Consider the following 25694-nt stretch of genomic DNA (forward strand, 5'->3'; position numbering starts at 1 on the left):
TCGAACACCGGAAATAAACATCATTACCGTTAATGTAAAAATATCCTAGATCCTTTGGTGTTTTTGCAAATATCCAGTTAGAACTTTGAGGACGATTTTTTTTGAAGCTTGAGTTATGATATGACATGATTGATAGATAGATGTAACCGGGCCCTAATAATAAGTGGACGACTTGACGTTGACAGATGTATAATTTATCAAAGACCAACTTAGTCCTTGATATTTACAGTTTATAGGAGAGAGAGACGAGTTTACATTTTGTTGTGTTTACAATTTGTTGGCTTCCTTGTTCTTTCTTGCCCAATTCCCAAGTTCCCATGTCTTTTTAAAATATATTATAATCACATTCAAAATGAGGGTCTTTATGGCAGAAGATAATCTCTGTGCACAAAATTTGTTGAAATTAGTGTCTCACGGCAATGCCATTATAGCAGAGATATTGAGATTGAAGGATCATAAGCCGTCCGTTTATCTGTAAGTATCTACGAATAAATAATAAAAGTATACTTAAATTAAAATTCTACATGTACTTTGACGTGTTTTCACTTTATCTCCTATTATAAAAAGTCAATTTGCCTTTCAATATTTTATAATAAGTGTAGTACCCTTTCCACACTTTAGGCATAGGCATGGAAGCTTATAACATATTTTCTTTTCAATTACAGACTGGACACTAAAGAATTACAGCAAAAGTATCAAGATATAATTATGGATTTTAGCTATTTTAAAATTTCTGATGCTCAAGAAAAGAAAATCAGTATGAATATGGTAAGAAAGACACAGTCTTTTAATATTATACTGGTGCTAATTCCTGTAAATACCATCTAATTTTATTTTAAGTTATATCTGTCATTTTCTTATCCGCCGAAAAGGAAAGGGACGGGTAATCGACAAGCATAAAATTTATGGAACACACGTCAATTTTAAGCACAAATCTAAACCAACCGTCTAAAAATTTTACGTCAGTCAATAACCCGACACATTAATTTACTCATTCTTCCTAAAATTAAGAGCTGTGAATCATCCGTCCCTTTCCTTTTCGACAGATATGAAAATGACGGATATAACTTAAAATAAAATTAGGCGGTGTCTCCAGGAATCGGGGCCACTATAAATTGTGTTTATTATTGTGTAATGGACTATTATTTCTTTAAAATATTTTCAGAAACTTCAAGATCTTGATGATGACTTAAAAGAACAATACTTAGAATTAATTAATCGGTTCTATCTACTTTTCGAAAACATCTATCAATATATTGTAGATTTGAATTCATTTGTTGATCAACTAAATGATGGAGCTTTTATACAACAAAATATTGAAACTGTAATGAGGGATGTAGAAGGGAAACAACTTTTGGTAAGGGCTGTTGAGTTAGTGCCGACTGTGAATTTATAAAGAAAAAGTAAGTAATTAACTTTAATGGTTTATTTTTCAGTGTGAATCATTGTATTTGTATGGGGCTATGCTTTTAATATGTGATCTCTTTATCCCTGGCCCAATAAGAGAAAGATTATTGGTAGCATTCTATAGATACAGTACTAGCCAGTCTCAATCAAATGTGGATGATGTCTGTAAACTGTTGCGGGACACTGGCTATGATCAGCAACATGGGAAAAGGCCTTCTGACTACCCTACTGAATTTTTCAGGTAAGAAATAAATACATGAATTAAAATTTCGTAATTATTAATCTGTCTTTTAATGTGGGTTTTTTTTTAGTCGTGTCATAATTCGCCCCGACTTTATTGAAAAAGTTGTTGGAAAATTACGATCAGAAGACATTTACAATCAGCTTGCTGTGTACACCATTCCAGAGCACCAGGCGTCAGCGCTCGCCACGCAAGCCAGCATGCTTGTTGTCTGTTTGTTCTTTGTGCCACACTACTTACACACTGATACTTCTAAAATGCGCGAAATAGCAGACAAATTCTTTCCTTCAAACTGGATAATCCCAATCTATATGGGGGTAACATTAAATTTAATTGATTACTGGGAAAATTTCAAAGCTGCAAAACTAGCACTGGGAAATACATGCAACACCAAGATTGTCAAAGAACTATTTATGAAAAGAGGCAGCTCAGTTCCTATGTTGATAAGTAAAATGCACCATTTGTTGAAACAAGGCACATTAACAGATGATTTTGTCCTAGACAACATTAACAAAATATTAAATCTGCTTCTCAACTCAAACCTTGTGATAAGATGGCTGCTCTTACACAATAGTGATGTTATATTTTTTGATAACAACAAGAAAAGCAAGCAACTACGAGATATAGTATTGAAAGAATCTAATTATGATCCTCTAAAAATACTGGAGTTGCTTATAAGCACAGCAGAATTAGAATTAAAAGTAAGAGAAATTCTTAACAAGTTGTTAGAAACTCGAAATGATGTTTGGGATTCCAATAAAGCCCTTGCATTGGAAGGTATAAATAGTTTGTCAGAGCTTTTTTCTGGAGCGAAACCAGTTATAAAAGTTCAGGAAAATGAACAATTGAAATTATGGTTCGACAACATTGCAAAGCAGATATCTTCATTGAATGAGCCTATTACAAGCAAAACCATCAAGAAAATCACACAGCTCCTGCAGGCCTTAGATGAAGTTGAAGAATTTCATGGAATAAAAAGCACTTCAACAATTGTTCAGTTTCTTTCTGAAAGCAAAGATGCGTTAAAAAATCTTCTCAGAGCTGCGTCTTTGAAAGAGGATTCATTAGTTACTTTAGAAACAATAGCAGATGTCAGCTATGCCTGGTGTACGATTGATCTATATACCAAGTTTATGCAAGACAGTATCAAGGAAAACCCAGCTGTAACAAGCAGACTGAGAGCTTTGTTCTTAAAATTAGCAAGTGCCATGGAAATTCCACTTCTCAGGACCAACCAAGCACACAGCGACGATTTGGTCTCTGTCTCGCAATATTACAGTAATGAGTTAATTAAGTATATACAAAAAGTACTTCAAATAATTCCCGAGATGGTATTTAGTATAGTAGAAAAAATAATTGATCTTCAGACATGGACAATAAAGGAGGTCCCCACAAGACTTGAAAAGGAAAAGTTGAGGGAGCATGCACAATTAGAACATAGAATGGAAGTTGCTAAACTGACACATTCAGCTTCAACTTTTACTACAGGAATTTTGGACATGAGATCAACATTAGTTGGTGTTATAAGAGTGGACCCAGCAGAGTTGTTGGAAGAAGGTTTGTTAAAGGAATTAGATAAACATATAAGTAAAAAGTTTGTAGAATTTTTGGAACCACAACAGAAAAAGTCCCTTGCCACATCCAATAACTTACTACCTCGATTGCAAAAGTTAGCCGAAAGTATGGATGGCTACAAAAGATCTTTGGAATATATTCAGGATTACATAAATATTCATGGATTGAGAATTTGGCAGAAACAGGTAAGCAGGAAACAAAGCAACACAAATTTAAAATGTAACTATTTTACTCATCATAACTATTTTAGGTGTCCACCATAATCAATGAGAGTGTTACTAAAGAAATCAGCTTGCGTAAAGGTGTTGAATTATACAGTCCATCTGCTGGGTTCATGGGGAGTCTCGCCAGGCAAATCGTACAACTAACAGAGGCAAGGTAAACAAGCTACACTATCTAGCAAGTTACCAAAGAATGTTCTCATTATCAACTGTTATGCTATTTTAATGGCTAATTTGATGATTTTGTTTCAGAGTTTGCACTTATATCAGTATATGTTCCGCATGGTTTGATGTAAAAACTCAAAATGAAATTGTCAACACTAAAACGTTTGCTAAACTTAATGACGCCATCGGTGTCGTAGGTCTGCACGGACTAGACACGTTATATGGATTTATGATAAAAAATCAATTACAAAACATGCAACAAATATTTAGGAATGCACAAGACAAAATAGTTATGGTAAATACTAATATGGATGTAAAGGAAATTGAACAAATTATAACAAAAAACCAAAAAAGTTTGCAACAATTGACAGAAATGACTGTTCTTATTGGGAGCCTACAAGTGCTCAGGAGGCATATAGCATATCAATTGAACACCAGTTGCAAGTTTGATTCTGCACAGTTAGAAGCGTCTTTGCGAACTGTGAATGAGTAAGTAGTGCTTAGAAAATAATGTCGTCTCTTTAATTTAAACTGTACTTTAGTCTTTATAATTATCAAAATTTTTAGGTCGATTATAAACAAATTGAAAGTTTCAAGCAACTCAGAAGGAATACCAAAAGTTTCTTCAGCATTGATTCACCATTTAGAAGAATATTTGGTCAGATGTGGGATTTACGAGCCGTTCGACAAAATTTACGTAAAAAACGCTACTGAACTTCTGCATGCAGACATGGGTCGAATTATGGCTGTTCTTTTAATTTCACAATTATCAAGACTGCAGATATGTTATACTTCAGGTGCTTATGAATTGTTATTTAAAGTTACATGTAAGGACAACTACTGGAATTATATAATTGTGTTGTAAAAGTCCTGTTTAATAATACATAACACTCTAAACATACAGTACCTATTTCACATAACTTTTAATTACAGGAGATTTAATTACAAGAAAGGCTGGGGAGAATATTGATGGCTATCCACTTATAGTGGGTATTTACACTGTGTTACATCAGACTAGAACAGAAAATGTTGATGTATTTATTGATTTCATGTGCCATTATGTTAGGAATACTACAGTTTCAAAGTGAGTATTAGATAATATTACAATTGTGTCTTTAATAAGATTTCCTGTACTATATATTTTTTTTTATTTTTAGGACAAAATCATCTGATGTAACAATTGAAGGTGCATACATTGTGAGGATCATGGTACTCTTTTGTGAAACATTTAACATTCCTTTTACTAAACTGGAAGATAAACTACCCTTGGTTTTACTCACCCATACATTACAGAAATGAAACAATATTTCCGTAAATTATATTCTTAAGTTCTAATATATTGTTAAATAATACATAATATATTGTGTTTAAATAAATATTTACATGCTTAAAAATTTTTTTCTTCATTATCTGTAATTTTGTCTAGCTAATTCTGGATTAAATTGTGAGTTGTATTTGGGTTTCACTTTGTTAATATGCTCTTTTGGTTCGGCAGGGGTAGGTTCATGTAGCTGAGTTAGAAAAAGTTCAGTTTTACGTTTTTCTTCCATTTCCCTTTTCAGGCGAGCTTCTCTTAATTTTTGTAACATTTTATTTTTCTCTACCTTATCTTTTTTGTTTTTCTTAAGTATTTTTTTGTCCTTACATCTTTCAGTTGTTTTGAGGCTGTCACTTGTTGATTTTGTTGGTTTAGGTTGACTTCTTATCTTTTCTGGACAGTACTTTTTGAAAGCATTAAGGGGATCTAAACGTTGTTTAGCTTTCCAAGCAACTTCTCCATTTGTCACATCAAACTCCTTTGTTTTTGGCTTACCATCATCATCTTTTAAAACCAGCTTGTCATACGTGTCTTTAATATCATTTGATCGTGAAAATCTTGATGCTTCTGGTGCAACTTCATACCAGTTTTTCTTTCTGAGAGCTTCATTTGTATCTTGACCAAGATAGGTTAGATAGCCAATTTTCTTTTCATATTCTTCCTTTTTTTCTTTGACTTCTTTGTCATGTTCTTTATTGGTTGATTTAACAGCATGGTCAAGGTCTTCAAATAAATTTATATGCTGAGATGGAGTGGCACTTTGTTGAAGTTGATTAGTCTCTGTGATTCCCGATTCCTCAAGCTTTTGTTTGCTCTTTAACTTGAGTACATTAAGTCTAGCTTCACGATCTGCAGTCTCAATTCGCAATCTTTCCTGTCGCTCTTTCTCTGCAGCCTCGGCTTCATCTTTTCTTACTCTGGCGATGTTTTCTTTTGTGCGAACATGCCACCTGTAATACACAAGCTGGTTAGTTTTGTGAGTTAGCAAATAATAACAATATAATTATCACAGTTTTTCCAAAATTACCTTTTTTTGGGTAAAATATTCATGATATTTTATCAATCGCACAATTCGCACACCAAAACTTCGACTTCAAAACAACTTTTTTTTTAAGAATGAAAACAAATTGCCTACGTCATGTAATTCAATTCATTCGGTCAATCGGTCAATTGCTTTCTTTAGTTTGGTAGAATTGAAAAGCCGCTTTACACACGCAAATTAAAGAAAATAATTACCTAGTTAAACGTTAGTTAAATGATTTGATAGTTATTTTATAGAATTTAAAAATGTTTCATAGGTTTTAGTAATCATTATTATAATTATTTAAAGTGTAGTATATTTTTTTGGTAGTTCACAATTTTCACAAAGCAGTGTCCCGTAGTATTACTGTTTGGCTGTGTCATGTAAAGCGACCTTCATCAATGGACGCCAGTAAAGTAGAACGCTGTAGTAGGATTTTCAAGTAAAAGTTATTTTTTTCGGGAATTACTTAATTATTTACTATTATAAGTAGTAAATCAATCAGTTAAATAATGTAAGCGACTGGTGCAATAAGTACTTGAACACTTTATTTTGTGTTTATTTAATTTGTTTTTACATAGGTTATCCGTAGCTAAGTGTAACAACATAGAAATTGAAGTAAAATGGAAGCTGTGGAAGAGCCTCCAATGCAAAACCTAGTTGAGAGTGCAAAAGTGAACATTGTAAGCACAGGGGAACCTGTGTTGTTGGCAGATTCAAGCTTGTGTCACACATCAAATGGTGTCGCGGAGTCTCCTCTTGTGACGGCAGGCGCAGACTTCTCTGTTTCAAGTAGTGTTGTTACAACAACAGAGGTACCACCTGACACCGTGTCCGCCTCACAGACCCCCGACGTTGATACTACAGTCGTTGAAGCTAGTACTGCAGCTCCCACTACAGACATAGCTGCATCTTTTCCGCCTGAAGAAGAGCTCTTAGTTGAAATGGAGGCCACAAACGCAATAGAAAACTTGCTCGACAATAAAACAGAAGAAATTACAGAAGAGGTAATTGAAACATCAGAGGCTATCCTCTGTAGTGAGGTGGCTATAGAGGGAAATACTATTTTAGTGGATAATGTCGATACCTCTATTGATAAAGTCACTTTAAGGACAGAGATACTTGTAGAGAAAAGTGATAATGATGGCATTCCAGATCCAAATGACAGTGCCACCGAACATGATAATTCAAATAACATTTTAAGTCAATTAGGTCAAGGTATAGAACTAAGTGAGGCTCTAAGGTCTTCAGATACGACTGACAATGGTGAAAATAATAATGGCACTGGGAGAGAAGAAGTTTTCAACAAAGAGGAGTTGTTAGATATTTTAGAAGGAAATGATGAGGTCCCATCTAACAATGAAGTAGGTGAGATGTTGCAAATTGATGATCCACAAGTTAAAAAGATGATTGAAGCTCAGATTGCGCTAAAGCAGTTGACCAGATTGAAGTCTACTCGTTCCAAAAACAGATCCTCAGTTGAGCCTAAAAGTTCTGATAGAAAATCGTCATCCCCAAGGAAGAGAAAAGGTGGCAAATCTGAGAAAAATGATTCGGAACAGGCAAAAGAAAACAATAATGTCCAAGACAATAAAAATGACACAGTGGAAACTGTAGAGACTGAGAGAGCAGATAGTAATGATTGTGATAAGAAAAATGATAGCATAGTTAATGTTCTTGTTAAAGATTGGGATGATGATGAAGAGGCAGATCATTCAAGCCAACTATTAAGTGAGACCAGCAGCTTACTTTCAACCACTGATCAACTGATACAATCTCAAGAGTCTCTTACTAGTGGTGATGGACCTGCAACTAGAAAATCTACAGATTGTCCCCAAGGAGAAGGACAAGTAGTCAGCCAAAATAAAAGTGGTGATGAAGGCCAACCTCAACGGAGACTAGGGAGAGTTATCAAGAAAAAAGTTATTTTTGATCCTGACAACCCTGATACTTTTACAAAAGGTAAAGTTGCTGCTAAAACTAAAGATCCACAAACAGAAAAGGAGCAACCTCCACCTAAAAAACCCAAAGCTGAGCCATCTCCAAGGCGATCTACATCTAAATCTCCTACTTCAAAGTTACAGTGGAAGAAACCAACTCCAAAAAATACCAGTAAACAAAATAAAAGGTTAACTGAAATAGATAGATTACTGATGGATGAGGGGGCAGTTAACATGATATATCAGCTAACTCCGGAAGCACCCAAGGGCAAGAAAAATATGAGGACTAAAGCAGAATTTATTAAAAAGATTCAAAGTTCAACTCCTGACAGTAAAGAAATGAAGTTTCGGGAAAGGAAAAAAGAAATCAAATTGGAGGAGGCTGAGGCCAAAAAAATTTTAGGAGGGAAACAGAGATCGTCTTTGAGTAGCTCTGTGAAGTCTCCAGCTTGTGAGGATTTTGAAGCCCATAGCGCTGATGATTCTATTATTTATCGTCGTCACTCATCGAGTTCGTACTCAAGCGCATGCATGAGTCCGCGGCGGTTGAGCGACGTGGACCCCAGCGCCGTGCAGAGCGCCGCACGCGCCGCTCTCGCAGCTGAGAACGAAAATCTGCTCATTGCCAAAAACATTGATAGAGGAACAGATGTTTTTATGGCAGATGCCATTATCACTAGTAATGAAATAATAAATAAAGAGGATTGCTTGTCTCTGAAGGAAAAGTTAAATACAAAATTGTCCCTGGCAATAAGTAAGAGAAAGCGCGACAGCTCTAAGACTGATAAACCATCAAAACAAAAAAGGGTATCCAAAAATTCATCTGTAGACAAAGATAGTGCTGTAAAAGCTGAGAAAAATGATAATTTTAAATATCTTACAATTTCTTTTGACCAAAGATTGGCTGAAATATGTATTAGAAAATCTGGATCAGGTCTTAATGTTGAGGTAAGGAATTGCAATAATGAAGACAAATGTCTTTCTTGTTTACTAATGATGATAATTTGTAAATCACATCCATTTTTACAGATGCTAAAGGAGATAGAGCAAGCATTGTTGTTAATTGACAATAATAAAGAAATATCTGTTACATTGCTGAATTCGGAATGCGGCACTCTTTGTTCACAATTAGATTTGCAACCTCTATTGGGTGACGCAATGGAAACCAGGACCAACTATGCACATGAAATGGCAGAATCAGTTAGGTAATAACTGTACATTCCATATCCCTTATATTACTAGGTCAACTTAATTAACCTGAAGTAGTATTTGCATTCCCTTTTCTTTTTAAAATAGAGAACACAAATAATTTCATTTATCTTTGTGGCTCTGCCCACTCATTAAGAATTACGGATGTGACTTTATGTATGTAATGTTTTTAAAAGTGTTGTGTAAATGTTACAGGTCCCTATTAAGCTCAGTGGAGAGGCACAGAAAGTTGACAGTGAGCAGCGTGTGGGGAGAGTGTGGCGGTGTGGCACTAGCTTTAGTAGCACTGTCTGACGTGGGCCTGGCTGCCGAGAACGCCACGTTCGCGCTCAGCGTCGCGCCGCCGCTGCCCGGCGTGGCTGCGCTCACCACGCGCTGTGCGAGATTGTCTCAATCACTGGTTAGTATCATTTAAGCTACAAATAGCTTGTTTTTGTAGCCCTTATCATCACTCATATTCTTTTTACCTATTACTCACAAACTATGCTGTTATTCTTATAAATATGGAAAGCTGCAGTGTTAGATGGCATCTAACACTCCTTCTTCTCAAAGATTAAACTTGAAAGTTATTAGGACAAAAAAGGCCATACTTAATAAGGGAACTGTATGTTTCAGATTACTGATTTGGTGGTTTTTGGTCGTCGTCTGTCGGCGGCGGAGGCGCTGCAAGGCGGGCTGGTGAGTCGCTGCGTAGCGGGTGCGCCCACCGAAGCCGCACGCGCACTTGCTAAAGACTTCGCTGCACAGCCGATACAGGTAAACAGGACTTTATTTCTTAATGGACTGACGATCGAAAGACATCTCTACTGAGTTCTTTGCGATTTGGTGTTTATAAAAGAGTTGCTAGCAAGATACAAAGAGAAAATTAAAAAAAAAAACTGACTCAGATGAGACTTGAACCCGCAGTTCTTTGTGAGTTTCCTGAAGCAAGGGTAGGTGCTATAAAAACAAATCAGCTACATACTTATCCTTATAACAAAGGGTTGCTGTTACGGATCGATAAGGAGGAGTATACATACACATCTCGTTATACATAACTATGTTCAAATATATTTATTAAACAGCAGTTACGAAAGCTAGTAATAATCCTCGTAGCTGTCTTCTCCGACTCGTTGACAATAAGCTCTCCATCCTTTCCCTCGATACAGCAGTTCTGATATATAAAGATGTGTAATGCCGCCGTTGTGTACGCAGATGTGATGTTTCGGACATAAACACGATTGGTACAGTGTGTTCAAATCGTAGTTGAAATTGCCGCAAAAGTCTTCCGACTTACAGGGTGGCATGGAGGCACACTTGTATACTTGAATATTGTCAGATTCTACAGTGGTATTTTGTTTCCAATAGTTGGGTTCTGGGCATCGGCACTTGAATGTGATTTTCGGGGGCACCAGTTGTATATTTTTGTGATGGAGCTCGTCCAGTTGGTCGGGATCGATGCGGTCGTACGCTGTGTCCACCGTGAGCGGCGCGTCTCCGACGTTGCACGTCGACCAGCTGCTGACAGACTGGCAGAACTGTAATGAAAGATGTGCTGTTAGCATATGTTTAGATGTATGGTTTCTTTGAAAGTAAAAGTTAAATATGTACCAATGAATTCGACTTTATGAATTTGGATCAAAGATAATTGCTATCACGTAGTTTCTAGGATTTATGCCCCGTTAATGGCATTAAACTCGCCGTCTATTACGTGAAACTTAAACATAGCTGGTGAGAAGTGGGTGTATATACCTTGCAACACACGATGAATGTAAAGGAAGCAAGACATGATGTGTGTCAGGATCAAGGCAGATAGAATTCCATAGTTTCAGCTTAACCCTACAGTTTAGAGTTGATACATAAATGTGTAAGTTTACCTGGAAGTAGTCGCGGTTATTGATGGGTATGCGCGCGTCGAGCGGCGCGGGCGTGTCGCAGCGGCGGCGGCGCGGGCAGCGGCACAGGCGCAGCAGCGCCGCCGCGCGCCACGCCCGCGCCACCAGCGCCGCGCACGCCTGCCGCGCGCCGCACGCCGGCAGGCTGCGCTCACTCTCCTCCTGGGGAACACACGTTTCACGAATAGATGCCCTTTGTGACTTGATGGATCTGAGGAGTGTTATAGACTCTCAATCTGATAATGATAAGCCACTTGAAATGTACAGGACAGCTGAGAGTTCTTTACTTCTTGTTTTTGTGCGACATTGAATTGATTGTCTCTTCATTTTCAAAATGTGTAGTGTAAGTATGTTTTTCATTTCAATCAATACTTACTGCATTGGTTGATTATTCGTCGTATTCATTCGTTCTAAGTTAACGGTCCAAATATAAGGTCAGGTGTTAATAACAGTGGTATTCATACTTACTATACCATAATAATATAGGTCAGGCTCTACATTCTGATCACTAGTATTCGTAGTTGCAAAACTATGTGAAGCAAATAACAGGAGGATGTTAATGATCCACATTAGGAATAATGACTGAACTATTAAGGCGGCTCTGTTTCGAAATCGTTATTGGGTCGTGACCTACTGCGATAAGATAGCTTTATGTTTGCAGTAGAAAACTTATTAATAAATAGGTGCTAGTGTAGTTACTTATATTTCGTTTAAGACTTATGTTGGACCACAAACAATAGCATTTAGGTCCAATGACTTGTATGCAGATCTGAATGTGGCAATTATCAACATTTATTAACAGACTGTGTTATTGTTTCAGAGTGTGCTTCTGAAAAAGCAGTTATTGAATTTAAAGAAAAACAGCGAATCGGAGTCGACATTCCTGTCCGGTCTAGAGAGGGAGCGCGACCTCCTCGTAGAGTATTGGACCTCTGTAGAGGGACAGGAGGTGCTTCGAGCAGCTCTTACCACTTAACTCGCCATTCTGACGTCATCTCACCACGCTTGATGCGCGTAATACATCGGCAAAATACACGGGGACTACATCAAATGCCCCTGCAGACTACTAAACATTATCATTTATATTGTGCAATTTTAATCTGTTCAATCAACAATTTCACCGCAATATACCTGTCAGTTTTATTATGTGGCTAATAAATGAATATGAATATTTCAATGAAGACGAAAAAATATTCTTGTATCAATAATAATAGGACCTGTCGATGTAGTCACAAGGATGACAATATTTTAAAGGGAAATTGATAAAAATATAGTTCAGGAACTGTTGCCTGTCATGTGTAGATTCTTTAAAAACTGCTCTAAGATACGTATTTGTGACAGTTACATTCCCAACCAATTCGATGAAATGATTCAAGTATTTGTATAGATTTCTGCATATTTTATGCATATATAGAATCACCTTTTGCTCATTTTTCTTTTAGAAACCGAAATTAAAGTAGTTTTTAAAGAATCGGGCGTTGTTAGATTAGTTGTATATGATTATATTATGTTATAGATGAAATTGTTTATGTCTTTGTTTAGATGTTTATGAGTTTATAATTTTCTAGACTTAAGTTTTAGTTTCTATTTCCAGCCAAAGTTATCAGAAATGAAATATTCTCCTGCAGTAAAACACATTTGGTAGTTGAAAAATATTTTATGTTCAATAAGCACTGATTTCGTGATTAGTTTTCATTTCTGAAGTGATTTCACTGAAGTTTGTAGCACATTGGGGATAAGCATACCTAAATATTTCTTTTAATTTTAAAACACTAGTAAAAAATCACTTGTGACTGCTCTGTCCTTAATTTCTTTCCATATTTTTAGTAGACGATTTAGTTTTAATTCTTTAAGGTATATGTAACTATTTTTAAGTGTAGTAATAATTTATTTTCTTTCATTTTGTTAATTAAAAAGAAAGTGCCTTTCATGTTTTTACATATTAATAGTCATTTTCTGTGCAGTGTAGTGTATTAAACTATGTGTGCAATCGATTGTAGATGAAGAAAAGTAAATTCATTTTTTTTTCAAAAATGAAATCATATGAAGAAATACTTACCAGTTTTTAAGTTTTGGCCACTTAGTACAAAATGTTTGGTAAATTAATCACACGCGTAAGTTTAATTAAAATTTGGACGCGATGATTAGTAATTTTTAAATTATATTAGATAGCAATGGTAATGAAACGGATAAAATAATATGGTATGTGTGACTGAACGAATTAAACGATCGAGTGCTTTTTCGTTGGTAATGTATCAGAAAGTTGTCTAAATGTATCATAAGATATAAAATTGCGAGAGCTTAACAAAATTTTCTCACTTCAATGAGAGAACCAAATTGATGTAAAAAATATTTTATATAGTTTAACACATGCATTAAGGTTCCTACAGGCGTTAATTTTCTATACTGAAATGTAGTAACAGATTATATTATTTGGCACATTTATAAGGTACTTGGTACGAATTTGAAATTAAACTCCTGTAAAAACTTGCAAAGAGGTTCTTGGGTTAAATAGTTTTAAGACACAAACAAATGTGTAATAAATAATATTGTCATATCTCACATTGTGAATTACTTTATGTAATAATAAATGATAATAAATTTAATGACGAGTTATTTTTTATTTATCGATTTATGTCATGAAATACTCAATTCATATGCAAATGATGATGGGTGAAAAGCTGGCTGGAAGCCTGTATTTAAGAACGGCTCTACCAAATGTCTTAGAATGACTTATGGCTCTATTCACCTCTATGGGGTTAACCGGCGTTAGTAGATGTATTTTTGTGTGTTTGTGTCAAATAAAACAATGATTTACAAACTTACATAAATTTTAATCAAAAATCAGACTCTCTCAGCAACATTAGATATTATGGGCTTAGGTCTAGACTTAAACAACAATTTCTTCTTAACAATAGCCTTCACTTTGTATTCAGTTTTATCGTCTTTCGTGATCTTCTCGAGGACCGCCATTGGCTGTTCAAGTTTCATTTCTTTGCCGTTGAGGACGTGGTGTCCAAGGATGAGGACGGGGTGACGGTTCCGGTTGAAGTAGTGAAGGTCACCAACGACAGTGGGACCTGCTGCGCCTTCTTTTTTCATCTGAATGAGACCCTGTAGTTCCACAATCGCCCACTCAGGTATTCCCTTCTCATCTTGTTTACTGAAAAAGAAATAGAATGTTAAGTTGATTTTAAATTTAGATAATGGGACAGGGATAGGTAGGTTTAGGGTGTTGCCAAATAAAAAGAAGTTTGAAAAACATCAAATTTAATATTTATATATTCTTTATAACTCATACTTTGATCTATTGTAAACCCTGAAACATACAAAATTAATGTTAATTACGTACGAAAAAAAGATTGCATTGGGATTTTTTAATTTTGTGTTTTCAGTATCTAAAAACGAAGCTTAATTGCGGGTAGTAATTATTTTACATTGTAGGACATTTAATATCTTTAGGGTTCCATTGGATAGAAATATGCTACGCGCAATTTATGTTTGCTTGTTGTATTTATAACGCAAGCAACAATGCTTGCTGTGTGGGTGTCTCACAACAAACGAGGAGTGCTCAAGTCGATTACCATTGTCTATCTACAATCTGATCGAGAGCTAACATTTTAACAAGTACAAGAGCATATAACATAAACGGAATGTATACGTCCCACTGTTGGACACAGGCCTCCCCTCAATCAACCGGAGGGGGTATGGTGCATAATCCACCAAGCTGCACCACTGTTTGGGCTAGTAGCCCGGGACCAACGGCTTCGCGTGCCTTCCGAAACACGGAGTCATCTTACTTTTTCGGACAATCAGGTGTTTCGAGCCTTCAATGTCCTTAACAAACAAAGAACAGTCTCACAATTGATTCAAAGTGAGTGTTGTCACTCATACAAAATACAACAACATACAATAAACAAGCATACTTACAATATATTTAGTATCGGAACTTCTTGAAGAGCGGGTGCTTGTTGTGCTGCGCGTTGCGGCGGTGCTCCAGGTAGAGCGCGTCGTCGGCGCCGGCCAGCGACGCCAGCGAGCCGGCCGCGCGCCGCGCGCCGCCCGCGCCCGCGCCGCCCTCGCGCTCGTCCTCGCAGTCCGTCTCCGACGCCGCCAGCACCTGCCACCAGCTTACAGTTACCACTCAGACAATCCACCTACACATTGCTGCTGATTCCCGCAGACAGCTCATTTTACTTAAGATATACGTCAGTTTCTTATCCATCGAAAAGGAAAGGGACGGTTAAGAAGAAATAAGCACTGAGATTGATATAATAATTGTAATATATCTTACTTGTTGTAAAAGCATGCCTTGCTCCTCGCGAGTTCCATAGAACAAGTCCGCTTCCTGATCCATGCCCTTCAGTTCTGTGATAACCTGCAAGATAACTCTTGTTCAATTTTACTTACTCTCTGTTGAAGAATCTATTTAATTAATTCGCCGATAAACTATTTTTAGAGGGATTGTGACTTTTCTAACCTCATGGACCATATGAACAATGGTTAAGTCAAGAGTGTAGTCGTAAGATATTGTCTGATTACTTGTGTCTCTGTTCACCCCATTAGGCATTATGGGCGTGAGTCTGTGCATGTAAATGTATTACCTTGTAGCTGTAACCCTGGTTGACCAAGAACCGTTGTCTCTTCCTACTGTACGCCATTTCCAGCGTGTCTTGTGACACGAGGGTGTAGAAGAAGGCATTATATTCTTCGGCCAGGGCTCCCTTCTTCGCTCGTAGGATACGACCTGTGACGGATTCATAGTTATAACTATCAAGGAAACAAATGCCTAGGACAGTGTGCGAGAGAATACAGTGTTATTTTGTTTTGAGATAAAACGGATCAACAAACAGTACTGTGTAGTGTGCTACGCCTCGGGCATCAAACTGCACCTTTGTTGGTAATCGGTGACTTTTATCTCTCGTTGAATAAAGCCTCATTACCAAAGTTGATAAACGACGTTTTTTAAAAATTCATGCATTTCAAATGAAAAATATATAAAAGAACACTCCATACAAAAATCTCATACTTACCGTGTGCTGCCTATTGCGTAAATGCGAGCGAGTCACAGCCGGCGATCTTTCCTTACTCCTTAGCGGCTTACGGCCATTTAAGACTAAAGTGAGATCCTGAGGGGGGTGAGGTCAGCGCACCATACGAATTGGCGCGAGCGGACTGTTACCGTTCTATACGCAATATTATTCTTTATTCTATGGTTAAGTGCAAGTTAGGTATCTTACCCAATCTTTGCGCCTCTTGTCGTCGCGAGCCACCGTGGGACGATATCTGAATCAACACGTTCGCTTCAGGCAGATCGAAGCTGGTGTCCGCGACTTTGCTCACGAATATCGTGTTCACTTTCGGATTGAACTTGAAGTTCTGCAGGATCTGTATCCTTTCACTCTGAGACGTGGGTCCGTAGATGTAAGGCTTGTTCATTTTCACCGCATAGTGCCGAAGAGCGAAGACGTTGTCTGAGAATACTATGGTTTTGTCACCGCGCTTCTCATGATAGCGGATCAGGAACTGGCAAGCTCGGAACTTCGATGGGTTCATTACGTACAGCAACATCTTTTTGTTTATCCTGTGGAAGATCTCATAAGTATTAAAAAATAATTAAGCCTAAACATTATTTCATTAATGATTTCATCGAGGGCAAGCAATTTACATCGAGACCTAAGTTAGCTTGTGTCATTTGGCCTCGTAAAGGTTCTATCGAACGGCCTCCGTGGTCCAATGGATGAGCGTTGGGCTCACGATCCAGAGGTCCCGGGTTCGAATCGATATATCACTAAAATCTCTTTATGATTCCTAGTTTGGTTAGGATATTACAGGCTTATTACCCGATTAACATAAAGCAAGATGATCTGTGCTTTTGAAAGCTTGTTAAACCTCCGGTCTGTCCGTCCGGTCGTCCCTAGGCCCCGGTTGCTACTTACTGAGTAAGTAGTCGATACATGAGCCATGTTAGGGGTATTTGGCGGTTAAATAATAACCACCACAACCGGGTTGCTGAGGTACCAACCACAATCCACTTTGCAACCTACAGGGTAGAAGAAGCTTCTATCTGTACTCACTTCTGTATGAGGTACTCGCGGTAGAACTCGGGCGTCATAGGGCACCACACCTCCGCGCACTGTACGCGCGCGATGTACCCGTTAGCCTGCAGCTCCAGCCAGTTGGCCTCGTATAGCTTCGGCCCGATCAGGAAGTTCAGGTCCGCGATCTTGTCGTCTTCGCGGAGCAGCGTCGCTGTCAAACCTGGAATAACCAAAGCACCTCATAAGATGAACCGAATACCCACACCTCACCGAGCTTTCCGATAGACCAACGTGATAGGTGGAATGACCAAATATGCTAGGTAAAGTGACTTCTCCGCTCAAGAGCATTATCTGAGATGATTAAGCTGGTGACGTGCTGGAGAGAAATGGCGAATATAAGAAGATAAGCGCTGAAAGAGGGAACTACATCGAGTAAGTTTATGCAAGTACGTGTGTACGTACCGAGTTTGCTGTGCGAGTGCACGATGGTGAGCACGCGGCGGAACATCTTGGCGGGGATGGTGTGCACCTCGTCTAACACCACTAGACCCCACTCCTGCGCCTGCAACCACTTCATGGTTTGCTCCGCTTCCCACGAGCGCCGTTGTCCGTGTGTGATCATGGAATATGTCGTGATGAGAATGCCTGCACCCATCGGCTTGTCCTTTGCTTCTGATGTGAATCTGGTTGGGGAAAATAACATTTTTGTAATTCAGGATCTGGAAAAATTTGTTTGTAAATCTGAAAAGGAGATCATTGTGTTATAAAATCAGAAAAAAGGTGTTAATTTATATTTAAATGACCGTTGCCGTTACAGCGCATTCAAATATATATGCGAAAACATCCGCTGATTGGCAAATCATTATACTACGTAGACAAGTGCAACCTTCCAATGACATACATGTCATCTATAAAACAGCTGGAACAGTTTCTTTTATTTGAATATTAGTTATTATAGAGATACTGAGCCATGTTACCTGCAGATCATGCTGTCATCTGCGGTGGACCAGCACTTGAACTGCTGCTTCCACTGCTCCACGGACACACCCGAGTTGCAGAGCACGAGCGCGCGCTTCCGCACCGTGCACACCGCCGTCACACCCACCAGGGACTTGCCCGCGCCGCACGGCAGCACTATCACTCCAGATCTGTGGAGTTTGAACAGGCCACATTGAAGCTTTGCATCTAAAAAAGCAGTATTGCAATTTGACATTTGCGCATATAAAAGTACCAATATTGCTTTTTAGATTAATTGTTTTGATGTGGCTTTTGTAACCGCCCTGTCCAGTCATGAGCAATATCATGTACCCCATGGACGGAACGGACGGTTACAAAGCACACGACCTTGGCTTGACTTGTTTTCTGAAAAGACATAGAAATGAGAGAGCTGTTTCACCATATATGCTATCTAACGACCCTTAGCTAAAATACCAGTCGTGCGGCTGCTGCTGCCGCATTGGACTTTTAAAAGCTGTCACAAGAACGCTGTTTAAGTCATCTGACAAAGACATAAAGCCCTGAGAGGATGAGCTCGATTAGAACAAGATAAACTTTTAAATGCTGTTAAAGTTTACTTGATTATGATGACAGCTATCAGAACAGTACATTTTCATGTCTTTTTCGCACTAGGCTGTATACTATATTTCAGTCCTGCTGTCATTTTAATTGACTTAGTGCCTCCGTTTCCGAAAATTTCCTGTACTCTTCTCTTGGTAGGGTTGCAGCTTAGCGGTGGGTTTGAGATTGATGTCGATGTCCGGATTGATACTGTTATTTAGTAGCCTATCTATATTATTTTTGAGGTCGCAGGTTCGAATCCAGCACATGCCTAAACCAATGATTGTCGAATTTGTTTTCGAATTCATGTTTGGATCATAAATGATTATCACGTACTTAGCAGTGAAGGAAAACATCGTAAGGAGACCCACATTCCCAAGAAACGCATTTTCGGAGGTATGTGATCTAACCTGTATTGGGCTGGTTTTCCCTTCACGGGTTGGCAGGTAAGACAGGCAGTTGCCTCTGTAAAAAACCGGACTTGTCAAATCTTCAGGTTAGGTAAGCAGACCCTGTGAGAAACGGGATAATGCTAGGGAGATAATGATGATGTAGTGACATATATTGTTATGGTATGAGTGATGGTGACGTACCTAGCGCGTCCATTTCCGAACATTTTTCGCAGGCTTTTCTCCTGATACGGCCGGAGCACGGCGGTGGGCTTGAGGTCGATGTTGATGTCCGGGTTGATGGTGTCGTTGCGGAAGTCATACTCCGCTAGTAACGGGTGCTCCAGCTCGATGCAGCGCTTTTGTATCACCTGATATTATAGCAAGGTGACACTGTCAAAAGCTTTATTTATACGTTTGTAAAAAAAAAATAATAAGTTTCCAAAACATTATACATATCGAAGGACAGTAGTAATTTTAGTAGGGTAAAGTATGGCGAAATGTATGTAGAGGGATTATCTAAGAACCTTCTGCAATAGGTATAATCTTTCTCGAGCTCTTGAGGAGGTCGGTGGCGCATCGGTAAACGCGCTCGGTATGCGATTGTTGAAGTTAAGCAACTTTCGCAAAGGCCGGTCATAGGATGGGTGACCACAAAAAAAAAGTTTTCATCTCGAGCTCCTCCGTGCTTCGGAAGGCACATTAAGCCGTTGGTCGAGGCTGCATTAGCAGTCGTTAATAACCACCAATCCGCACTGGGCCCGCGTGATGGTTTAATGCCCGATCTCCCAATCCATCCATAGGGAAGGCCCGTGCCCCAGCAGTAGGGACGTTAATGGGCTGATGATGATGATGGTATAATCATACTCCACATTTTTTTTTCTTTAATATTTCATACTTTCTCAGTAAAGTAGGAAATCATTTATCCTTAATAGACGTTAGTGGGCGCATCAGGTTTTATTTCTGTTGGCAACCCAACAAATTTTATTTTTTACTAATATTTTATAATGGCAATTTTAGTGGTCTCTTCTAAGAACTATACTAGCGACTGTTTGTGTGCTCCTCAAATAAGTAATAATATGCAAGTCGCATGACGCCAGACAAAGAAAAAAAATATATAAGTAATAAAAAAATATTAATCAGTAAAAATGCATTAGTGGAACCACAATATTATAGTACTACAGAACAAAATATACAAATGAGGTGCACTCTGTACCGACAATTGGGTAGTTTCCTAAGACAATGATAAATCATGAAATTCTGATATAACTAAATAAAGACAGATCTAAAGGTGACAAAAACATTTTCTTTTTTCTATTTAACTTATTTATGAATATTAATAAAGAAAAATGTAATAATAAGTGCGAAATTTTGTCACGTCTTTCGTCTTTTGTTTTTTTTTTCGTCTTTTGTCTTTTTTTGTCTTTCGTTTTTCGTAATTTTGTGACGTAACAGGGTGCTTTTTCATACACATAGTAATTTCGTATTTTCACGTTTATTAAAAAGTAACTGATTTGACTAGTTGGAAACTAGTCTTTTTCTGTAATGACTTATAAACCATGACTCAAAAAGGGGATAACAAAGGAACGAATTAAATGAGATACTTAGTCTAAAATTAAAAAGATAAGTTTACCTCAATTTTGTCAGGGTCCACTTCGAAAGCGACGGCGGCGTTCGCGGCTATCTCTGTGGCTTCGTCGTCGTCGTCCTCCTTATCCAGTTGTTGGTAGAACTGACTGATATCCTCAGGCACTCCTGCACTCGTTCCTGGTTTCTCTTCACCTGTACACGTGAAAGTATAATACTGAATATCTGTTTCATTTGTGGAATTCTATAGTCTCTGCTTACCCCGGTGGGAAATAGGCGTGAGTTCATGTATGTATGTTTCATTTAACTTTTACTAAAGGTTATTATGTTTTTTTAAAGTGTCTATGCGGGCCTTATTTCATGTACTTTAACACTGCGCCGTAGAAGATTTATTGTGGTCGCCGCTTTGTACTACTGTTCACCTCTAAGCCCTACCCTCTCTAATATATAGTGTTATATTTGCGGGTGAGATGTTTGAGCGCCTCTGAAGTCATTAGGTATCCTCCAAAGGTGACACAGCGTTTGCTCAATGGGCTTACACTTTCCTAGAAAACAAAGGAACTTTTTAGGAAGTTTTTAAGGGGGTTTCAGCCTCCTTTCAGGGCTCCTTTTAAGCGGGTATTTCATAAAAGCCTGAAATCTACTGCTACTGTTGAAGACGGGCAGGCATTCGGTCAGATAAATAACACGAATTTTATAAGCGGCTTTGTTTCAAACGCGTAGTCGAAAATGTATAATGCTGAAGGGCCTGATAGGCAACACAAAACTTTAAAACTGACAAGAAGGCTATTATAAACCACAACAACGAATAACAATGAAGAGTACTCACCCACAACAAAATCGTACGCATGTTAGGCAGGCAAGAAAACTGTGTGAGAATTCATATTTCTGGCGTAAGTTAAAAGTTTATAAATCGATATAAATAATTATTTTACCAGGTTTAGAAGCGGATGCAACAGGCTTGTTGGGTAGAGCTGAGGCCAGTAGTTCGTCATCGCCATCACGCCTCAATCGGCACTGTTGTATCACTGGATCTTTCAGTAACTTTTGAAGAACTTCCACATGCTTGCTTTCTACTAGATATCTGAAATGTAAGATAGATTTATTTTACGACTGGTCTTCAAGTCACGCATGAATTACTATTAGATAAAAGCATTTATTTAATGAAAGAAAAATCAATATTAAAGTGGTTTGATGATTTGATAATTAATTAGACAATTAAGATAAATATCTGTCATAAAAAACGTAATATACTGGAAAAGTAAAAATTAAATTACCGGTTATGTTTGAGTACAAGCTTCACCTTTCCATAAGACAATGTGCAAAGCTGTATGAACTCAATAATGCCTGCAGGCACCGCACACTTGCTCAGTCGTTGTAGGTACTCAATTATGTCACCAGTTTGTAGCCCCACCGACACCGCCGCGTACAAGCTATATGCTGTTAACTTGTACTCGTGTATGTGTTGTGGTCTGTGAAATTGTTTATAAAACTATATAAAAAGAAATTGTAAATAGTGCAGGCGTTGAAAACTGCAAAAAATATATAAATTTTCATTGTATACAATACACAAACTAATCTAATCTTGCCTACAAGATCCCGCTGCTGGGTAAATAAATACCTCCCCTACCACTTTCCATTTTTCACGGACCTGTGTGTACTCTGTCTGACCAGTCCCTCTGGCAGGCGTCCAAGTCGTCACACCATCACTTTTGAGATCCACCACAACACACATACCCACACAAAAAATAACAATTACAAATAGGACAGAAGAAACACAATCTCAAATGAACCAAGTAAATTGCTGCCTGGTGTGCAAACATTGAAGCAAAATTAAATAGTGTCATCAACATGCAAATAGGCCAAAAGGACGTACCTGCAGACAGGTTCAGCTATGGCTATCAAGAAGTCGTGAGCGTGTTTATATACAGGAGAGAAGGCCTCTAAAAATATGTGTCCATTGGGAGCTACCCACAAAGGCCGGCTGGTATTATCTGGTTTCAATGCCATCTGACTCCTGGAATCAATATCATGAAAGAATTATGATGGTCTAGATGTGACACCTCAAAACTATGTTGTTCTGGTAAAATTAGATTTCTATGCCTTGTTAAGACTCCATGAATTTCAATTCATTTGATTATTTATTACAAAAAGCAACATACAGTGATCTCTCATAACAAGTATTTATGTATAACAAAAGTTAAGGAGTCTCATCTAGACTGACAATTCCTATTTTAATCAAAAGGCAGCTTGGTGAAAAAAGGAATTTTCATTCTTCTTTGCAACCGTTTTGTTTTTGATTATAGTAATTTGCATACCTGTAATCTTTGGCACCAAACTCATCCTCAGGCACCTGGTCATTTTTCTCAGCATCCTGCATGGCCGCTCCAGGGACACCCACATTCTCCGTGTTGTCATCATCTACCAGGTCTATTGTCTCTTCCTCTATTTTTTTTTTCTTGCCTAATAGAATTAAATGAAATAGAGTTACAATTACAAAAAGCACTTTTTTCACATTTACAATGTGACATTGTAACATTATGAGAGAAAGAAAACACCAAATCATTATTATGATGCAAGGCAAACTCACTAATATTACAAATTGTAATGCACATACCTGATCTATCACTTCCGCCTTTCGAGTCATATTTCTTTAACTTTTTAGGCGGTCCCATTTTGGAGCTGGCGTTTAAACAAGTCTGAAAAGTAAATATAAAATGAAAACACTGTACCTATTATAATGAGAAACAGAAATATTATAAAGAATATTTATATATTTTTGCTACTTACCTTATCTGTATAACTCCAGTACTTTCATTATTTTATATATATGTATACAAATGCTGTTACTATTACACAGTAAAATAACTCGTGTTTTTGTGAAAAAATGTGACAAATAAAATAAAATCACTACAATACGTTTAGTCACTGACAAAGTATTTACTGACTGACTGAAACGAAATACGCGAGTCGCGAAAAATCGCACTGCAATACGGCTAGTGAGTGTTGTCAATCGGTAGTCGACTATCGATAGTATCGAAACTATCGACATAAAATAAAGAACGTAACTCGCGCACTTTGTATCGGGAACCGAATTAGATTTGCCTCACCACCCCCTCTGGGTCTTACTTTGGTTGAAGGAATAACGGCACTGAAGTGGCTGTAGAAATTACGACGGGAATTGCATTTGGGCTAATTTTACACTACTTTTACGGTCTATGTCGCTCGAACTTACGTAGTAAGGCGACACACGTTAAGAATGAGATTATTATATGAAGTGTCCGAGGTGTGGTATCGATGCGATAGAACCTCGTAGATCCAAAACATTACAATAACCAAAACTTCGAACTACAGATAGGATTATCATTTTTAGATGAGAACTATCGATTATAAAACTGTCGACATCTCGCGACCCTAAATACAGTATTAGGTGACACTGACAGTTCATCTGTCATACTGCAAAACTAAACCGGTTGTTATTATTCCCAAATTCCCATGGATTAGACCGATTAGACGTTAATGTCTTCAAGCGCTTTATTGTGAAATAACGAATGCGCGATTCATAACCTAAAAGCTGAAAAAAAAATATATATATAATGCTTACCAGTCAACGTAAATCTGCATTTTATTATACTGTTATCTTGTAGATATATTTATTTAGCTAGTGGTCACTCGATATAACAACAAGTCGTTTTACTATTTTGGATTAATTAATTTTAACACTGTTCTTAGTTATAAGTTAGCCTCGCTCTTTGTTATTTACTTTGACAGATAGAGCAGCGAGCGAGCGCTTGCAGCGCTGTACGTACGATACAAATCTCTTAGTAGTCTGTGGATACGAAACGAATATGAATGCGGGTAAATTTCACCGAAATAGCACCAAGTGAATATAATTTAGTGTCAATTTTAAAGGTCTTTGATTTCAAATATCTTGAGCACAAACAGGAAAAATGAAAAGATTTTTATGCGGTGAGATGACACGAATGATATTGACTTCCGGTGTTCTGAAACTTACCCGCCTATGTTTAATTTAATTTCCACTACTGCTACTGCAAATCTTGGAGGAAGAATTAGACTATCATTTCTTTTTTCTAAGATTGCAAATAGTTACCTGCAAGCTTCGGTCCACCCGAAGCGTGCAGGTAAGTAAGGGTTTAGTTAAAGAATAGTAGGTATTATGTTTAAAGGGTAGACAGAGCCATAAGAATCAGAAGTCCTAAACTTAGCATAGAAAGAATTTTATTGATAAAAGTCTACTCCTTCGGGAATACAGGCGTGTTGCTGATGTTAGGGACGAGCTTTTTGATTATATAGGTAGATCATAAACGTGTGCCTTTCTATTAGTGAAATATATTTTCAATTATGTTATGTAATAGCATTAGATAACAACATTATTGTATTGGTCCCACTTCACTATTCTTTGAAACTAACTTCTTTGTAATAGAATATTATTGTAGATTACAGCTAAATACTTTTTGCTGTGAACTTTTTTCTTTTTTGGAGGAAAACAAACGACGACGATATTGATTGGGAGGGAAAATAAAACTTTGGATGGCGCAACGTGATTGCAACTTGCAATGAAAGGGGACTTCTCAGTTAGCGGCATTATTACAGTATCATTGAAATACGTAAATAAATTCACAGTAACAAGTTATCAGATAACTACAGAAATATTTTAGCTGATCTAGAGGGATTGTTCTTTCTAATAATGGTCGGCGGCCTTCAATATGTCTCAGTGGCTGTAAACTTTCCTTTGATTTCTTGTAGAGCCCACTCCATTAGGCGAATTAATAGAAAACTAAAATGAATTAGGCAGGTATATAGAAAGTGTTAAAGATAAGCAACAGTGAATTAATTTCCACGGCAAGTGGCAAAAATACGACGTATTTCGAGAGAAAGAAGAAAATAAAAATCAAGTTTTTCATTATTGGTAGGTCATAATTTAATGCGGTTTTTTATTATTAAACATTGGCTTCTGCTTTTACTTATTAATATGACAAATGGAATATTGTTTGATATCTAGATTAAATATCTATTCTGTGATACTATTTTAAACAACTTTTATATTTTTATTAGCATTTTGTACAAGGACTGCTACGTCTCGGAAATGTAATGAGACTATAATAATAATAATAAGGTACTACAAGCG

At 37.6% G+C, this 25694-nt stretch overlaps 6 protein-coding genes across 7 annotated transcripts; 2 read left to right on the forward strand and 4 right to left on the reverse strand.

Moving 5' to 3' along the window:
- Positions 1 to 177: 177 nt before the first annotated feature.
- On the forward strand, positions 178 to 5003 carry LOC126372405 (WASH complex subunit 5). The gene is made up of 10 exons (XM_050018126.1): positions 178 to 474; positions 666 to 768; positions 1166 to 1357; positions 1437 to 1648; positions 1719 to 3408; positions 3474 to 3601; positions 3697 to 4098; positions 4177 to 4406; positions 4543 to 4693; positions 4767 to 5003. Exons 1-10 carry the CDS (start codon positions 353 to 355, stop codon positions 4906 to 4908), a joined length of 3372 nt encoding a protein of 1123 aa, XP_049874083.1. The 5' UTR covers positions 178 to 352; the 3' UTR covers positions 4909 to 5003.
- Positions 4916 to 6076, reverse strand: LOC126372408 (leukocyte receptor cluster member 1 homolog). Its single transcript, XM_050018131.1, has 2 exons — positions 5955 to 6076; positions 4916 to 5877 (listed from the first exon to the last, which is right to left on the reverse strand). Exons 1-2 carry the CDS (start codon positions 5975 to 5977, stop codon positions 5016 to 5018), a joined length of 885 nt encoding a protein of 294 aa, XP_049874088.1. The 5' UTR covers positions 5978 to 6076; the 3' UTR covers positions 4916 to 5015.
- Positions 6077 to 6316: 240 nt separating this feature from the next.
- LOC126372406 (uncharacterized) lies at positions 6317 to 13577 on the forward strand. The gene is made up of 5 exons (XM_050018127.1): positions 6317 to 8836; positions 8918 to 9093; positions 9293 to 9497; positions 9713 to 9853; positions 11792 to 13577. The coding sequence occupies exons 1-5, from the start codon at positions 6572 to 6574 to the stop codon at positions 11945 to 11947; spliced, it is 2943 nt and encodes a 980-aa protein (XP_049874084.1). The 5' UTR covers positions 6317 to 6571; the 3' UTR covers positions 11948 to 13577.
- On the reverse strand, positions 10125 to 11553 carry LOC126372410 (uncharacterized). The gene is made up of 3 exons (XM_050018133.1): positions 11440 to 11553; positions 10954 to 11133; positions 10125 to 10614 (listed from the first exon to the last, which is right to left on the reverse strand). The coding sequence occupies exons 1-3, from the start codon at positions 11539 to 11541 to the stop codon at positions 10174 to 10176; spliced, it is 723 nt and encodes a 240-aa protein (XP_049874090.1). The 5' UTR covers positions 11542 to 11553; the 3' UTR covers positions 10125 to 10173.
- Positions 13578 to 13784: 207 nt separating the features above from the next.
- LOC126372412 (chromosome transmission fidelity protein 8 homolog) lies at positions 13785 to 24289 on the reverse strand. The gene is made up of 2 exons (XM_050018136.1): positions 24150 to 24289; positions 13785 to 14134 (listed from the first exon to the last, which is right to left on the reverse strand). Exons 1-2 carry the CDS (start codon positions 24167 to 24169, stop codon positions 13816 to 13818), a joined length of 339 nt encoding a protein of 112 aa, XP_049874093.1. The 5' UTR covers positions 24170 to 24289; the 3' UTR covers positions 13785 to 13815.
- LOC126372407 (general transcription and DNA repair factor IIH helicase subunit XPB) lies at positions 13997 to 24288 on the reverse strand. Of its 2 annotated transcripts, none has more exons than XM_050018130.1 (16): positions 24150 to 24288; positions 23163 to 23244; positions 22864 to 23008; positions 22422 to 22562; positions 21823 to 22017; positions 21481 to 21629; positions 20592 to 20740; positions 19163 to 19329; positions 17990 to 18160; positions 17475 to 17695; positions 17049 to 17232; positions 16212 to 16555; positions 15576 to 15718; positions 15266 to 15349; positions 14902 to 15091; positions 13997 to 14134 (listed from the first exon to the last, which is right to left on the reverse strand). In XM_050018130.1, exons 2-15 carry the CDS (start codon positions 23218 to 23220, stop codon positions 14909 to 14911), a joined length of 2334 nt encoding a protein of 777 aa, XP_049874087.1. In that variant the 5' UTR covers positions 23221 to 23244; positions 24150 to 24288; the 3' UTR covers positions 13997 to 14134; positions 14902 to 14908. The 2 variants fall into 2 exon arrangements, with proteins under 2 accessions (XP_049874087.1, XP_049874085.1); XM_050018128.1 differs by lacking the exon at positions 24150 to 24288 and adding an exon at positions 23336 to 23972.
- Positions 24290 to 25694: the final 1405 nt, after the last annotated feature.

This window comes from Pectinophora gossypiella, chromosome 14 (genome assembly GCF_024362695.1).
Source record: "Pectinophora gossypiella chromosome 14, ilPecGoss1.1, whole genome shotgun sequence".
NCBI classification, from domain to species: domain Eukaryota; kingdom Metazoa; phylum Arthropoda; class Insecta; order Lepidoptera; family Gelechiidae; genus Pectinophora; species Pectinophora gossypiella.

What these genes read in the sequence shown, in the direction of transcription:
- LOC126372405 (XM_050018126.1), top strand. Translation starts at nt 353, where the DNA reads ATGAGGGTCTTTATGGCAGAAGATAATCTCTGTGCACAAAATTTGTTG. An exon ending in TAGAAGGGAAACAACTTTTG is followed by an intron (nt 1,358 to 1,436) that starts GTAAGGGCTGTT and finishes TTTATTTTTCAG; the next exon opens with TGTGAATCATTGTATTTGTA. An exon ending in GCAGATATGTTATACTTCAG is followed by an intron (nt 4,407 to 4,542) that starts GTGCTTATGAAT and finishes TTTTAATTACAG; the next exon opens with GAGATTTAATTACAAGAAAG.
- LOC126372408 (XM_050018131.1), bottom strand. Translation starts at nt 5,977, where the DNA reads ATGAATATTTTACCCAAAAAAAG. An exon ending in AATATTTTACCCAAAAAAAG is followed by an intron (nt 5,878 to 5,954) that starts GTAATTTTGGAA and finishes TGTGTATTACAG; the next exon opens with GTGGCATGTTCGCACAAAAG.
- LOC126372406 (XM_050018127.1), top strand. Translation starts at nt 6,572, where the DNA reads ATGGAAGCTGTGGAAGAGCCTCCAATGCAAAACCTAGTTGAGAGTGCA. An exon ending in GATCAGGTCTTAATGTTGAG is followed by an intron (nt 8,837 to 8,917) that starts GTAAGGAATTGC and finishes CCATTTTTACAG; the next exon opens with ATGCTAAAGGAGATAGAGCA. An exon ending in CGAGATTGTCTCAATCACTG is followed by an intron (nt 9,498 to 9,712) that starts GTTAGTATCATT and finishes TGTATGTTTCAG; the next exon opens with ATTACTGATTTGGTGGTTTT.
- LOC126372410 (XM_050018133.1), bottom strand. Translation starts at nt 11,541, where the DNA reads ATGTGGATCATTAACATCCTCCTGTTATTTGCTTCACATAGTTTTGCA. An exon ending in ACCTATATTATTATGGTATA is followed by an intron (nt 11,134 to 11,439) that starts GTAAGTATGAAT and finishes TGTGTTCCCCAG; the next exon opens with GAGGAGAGTGAGCGCAGCCT. An exon ending in ATAACCGCGACTACTTCCAG is followed by an intron (nt 10,615 to 10,953) that starts GTAAACTTACAC and finishes CTTTCATTACAG; the next exon opens with TTCTGCCAGTCTGTCAGCAG.
- LOC126372407 (XM_050018130.1), bottom strand. Translation starts at nt 23,220, where the DNA reads ATGGGACCGCCTAAAAAGTTAAAGAAATATGACTCGAAAGGCGGAAGT. An exon ending in AGGCGGAAGTGATAGATCAG is followed by an intron (nt 23,009 to 23,162) that starts GTATGTGCATTA and finishes TAATTCTATTAG; the next exon opens with GCAAGAAAAAAAAAATAGAG. An exon ending in CGCGAGTACCTCATACAGAA is followed by an intron (nt 16,556 to 17,048) that starts GTGAGTACAGAT and finishes GATCTTCCACAG; the next exon opens with GATAAACAAAAAGATGTTGC.
- LOC126372412 (XM_050018136.1), bottom strand. Translation starts at nt 24,169, where the DNA reads ATGCAGATTTACGTTGACTG. An exon ending in ATGCAGATTTACGTTGACTG is followed by an intron (nt 14,135 to 24,149) that starts GTAAGCATTATA and finishes TTTCTTTTTCAG; the next exon opens with TAAACAAGATGAGAAGGGAA.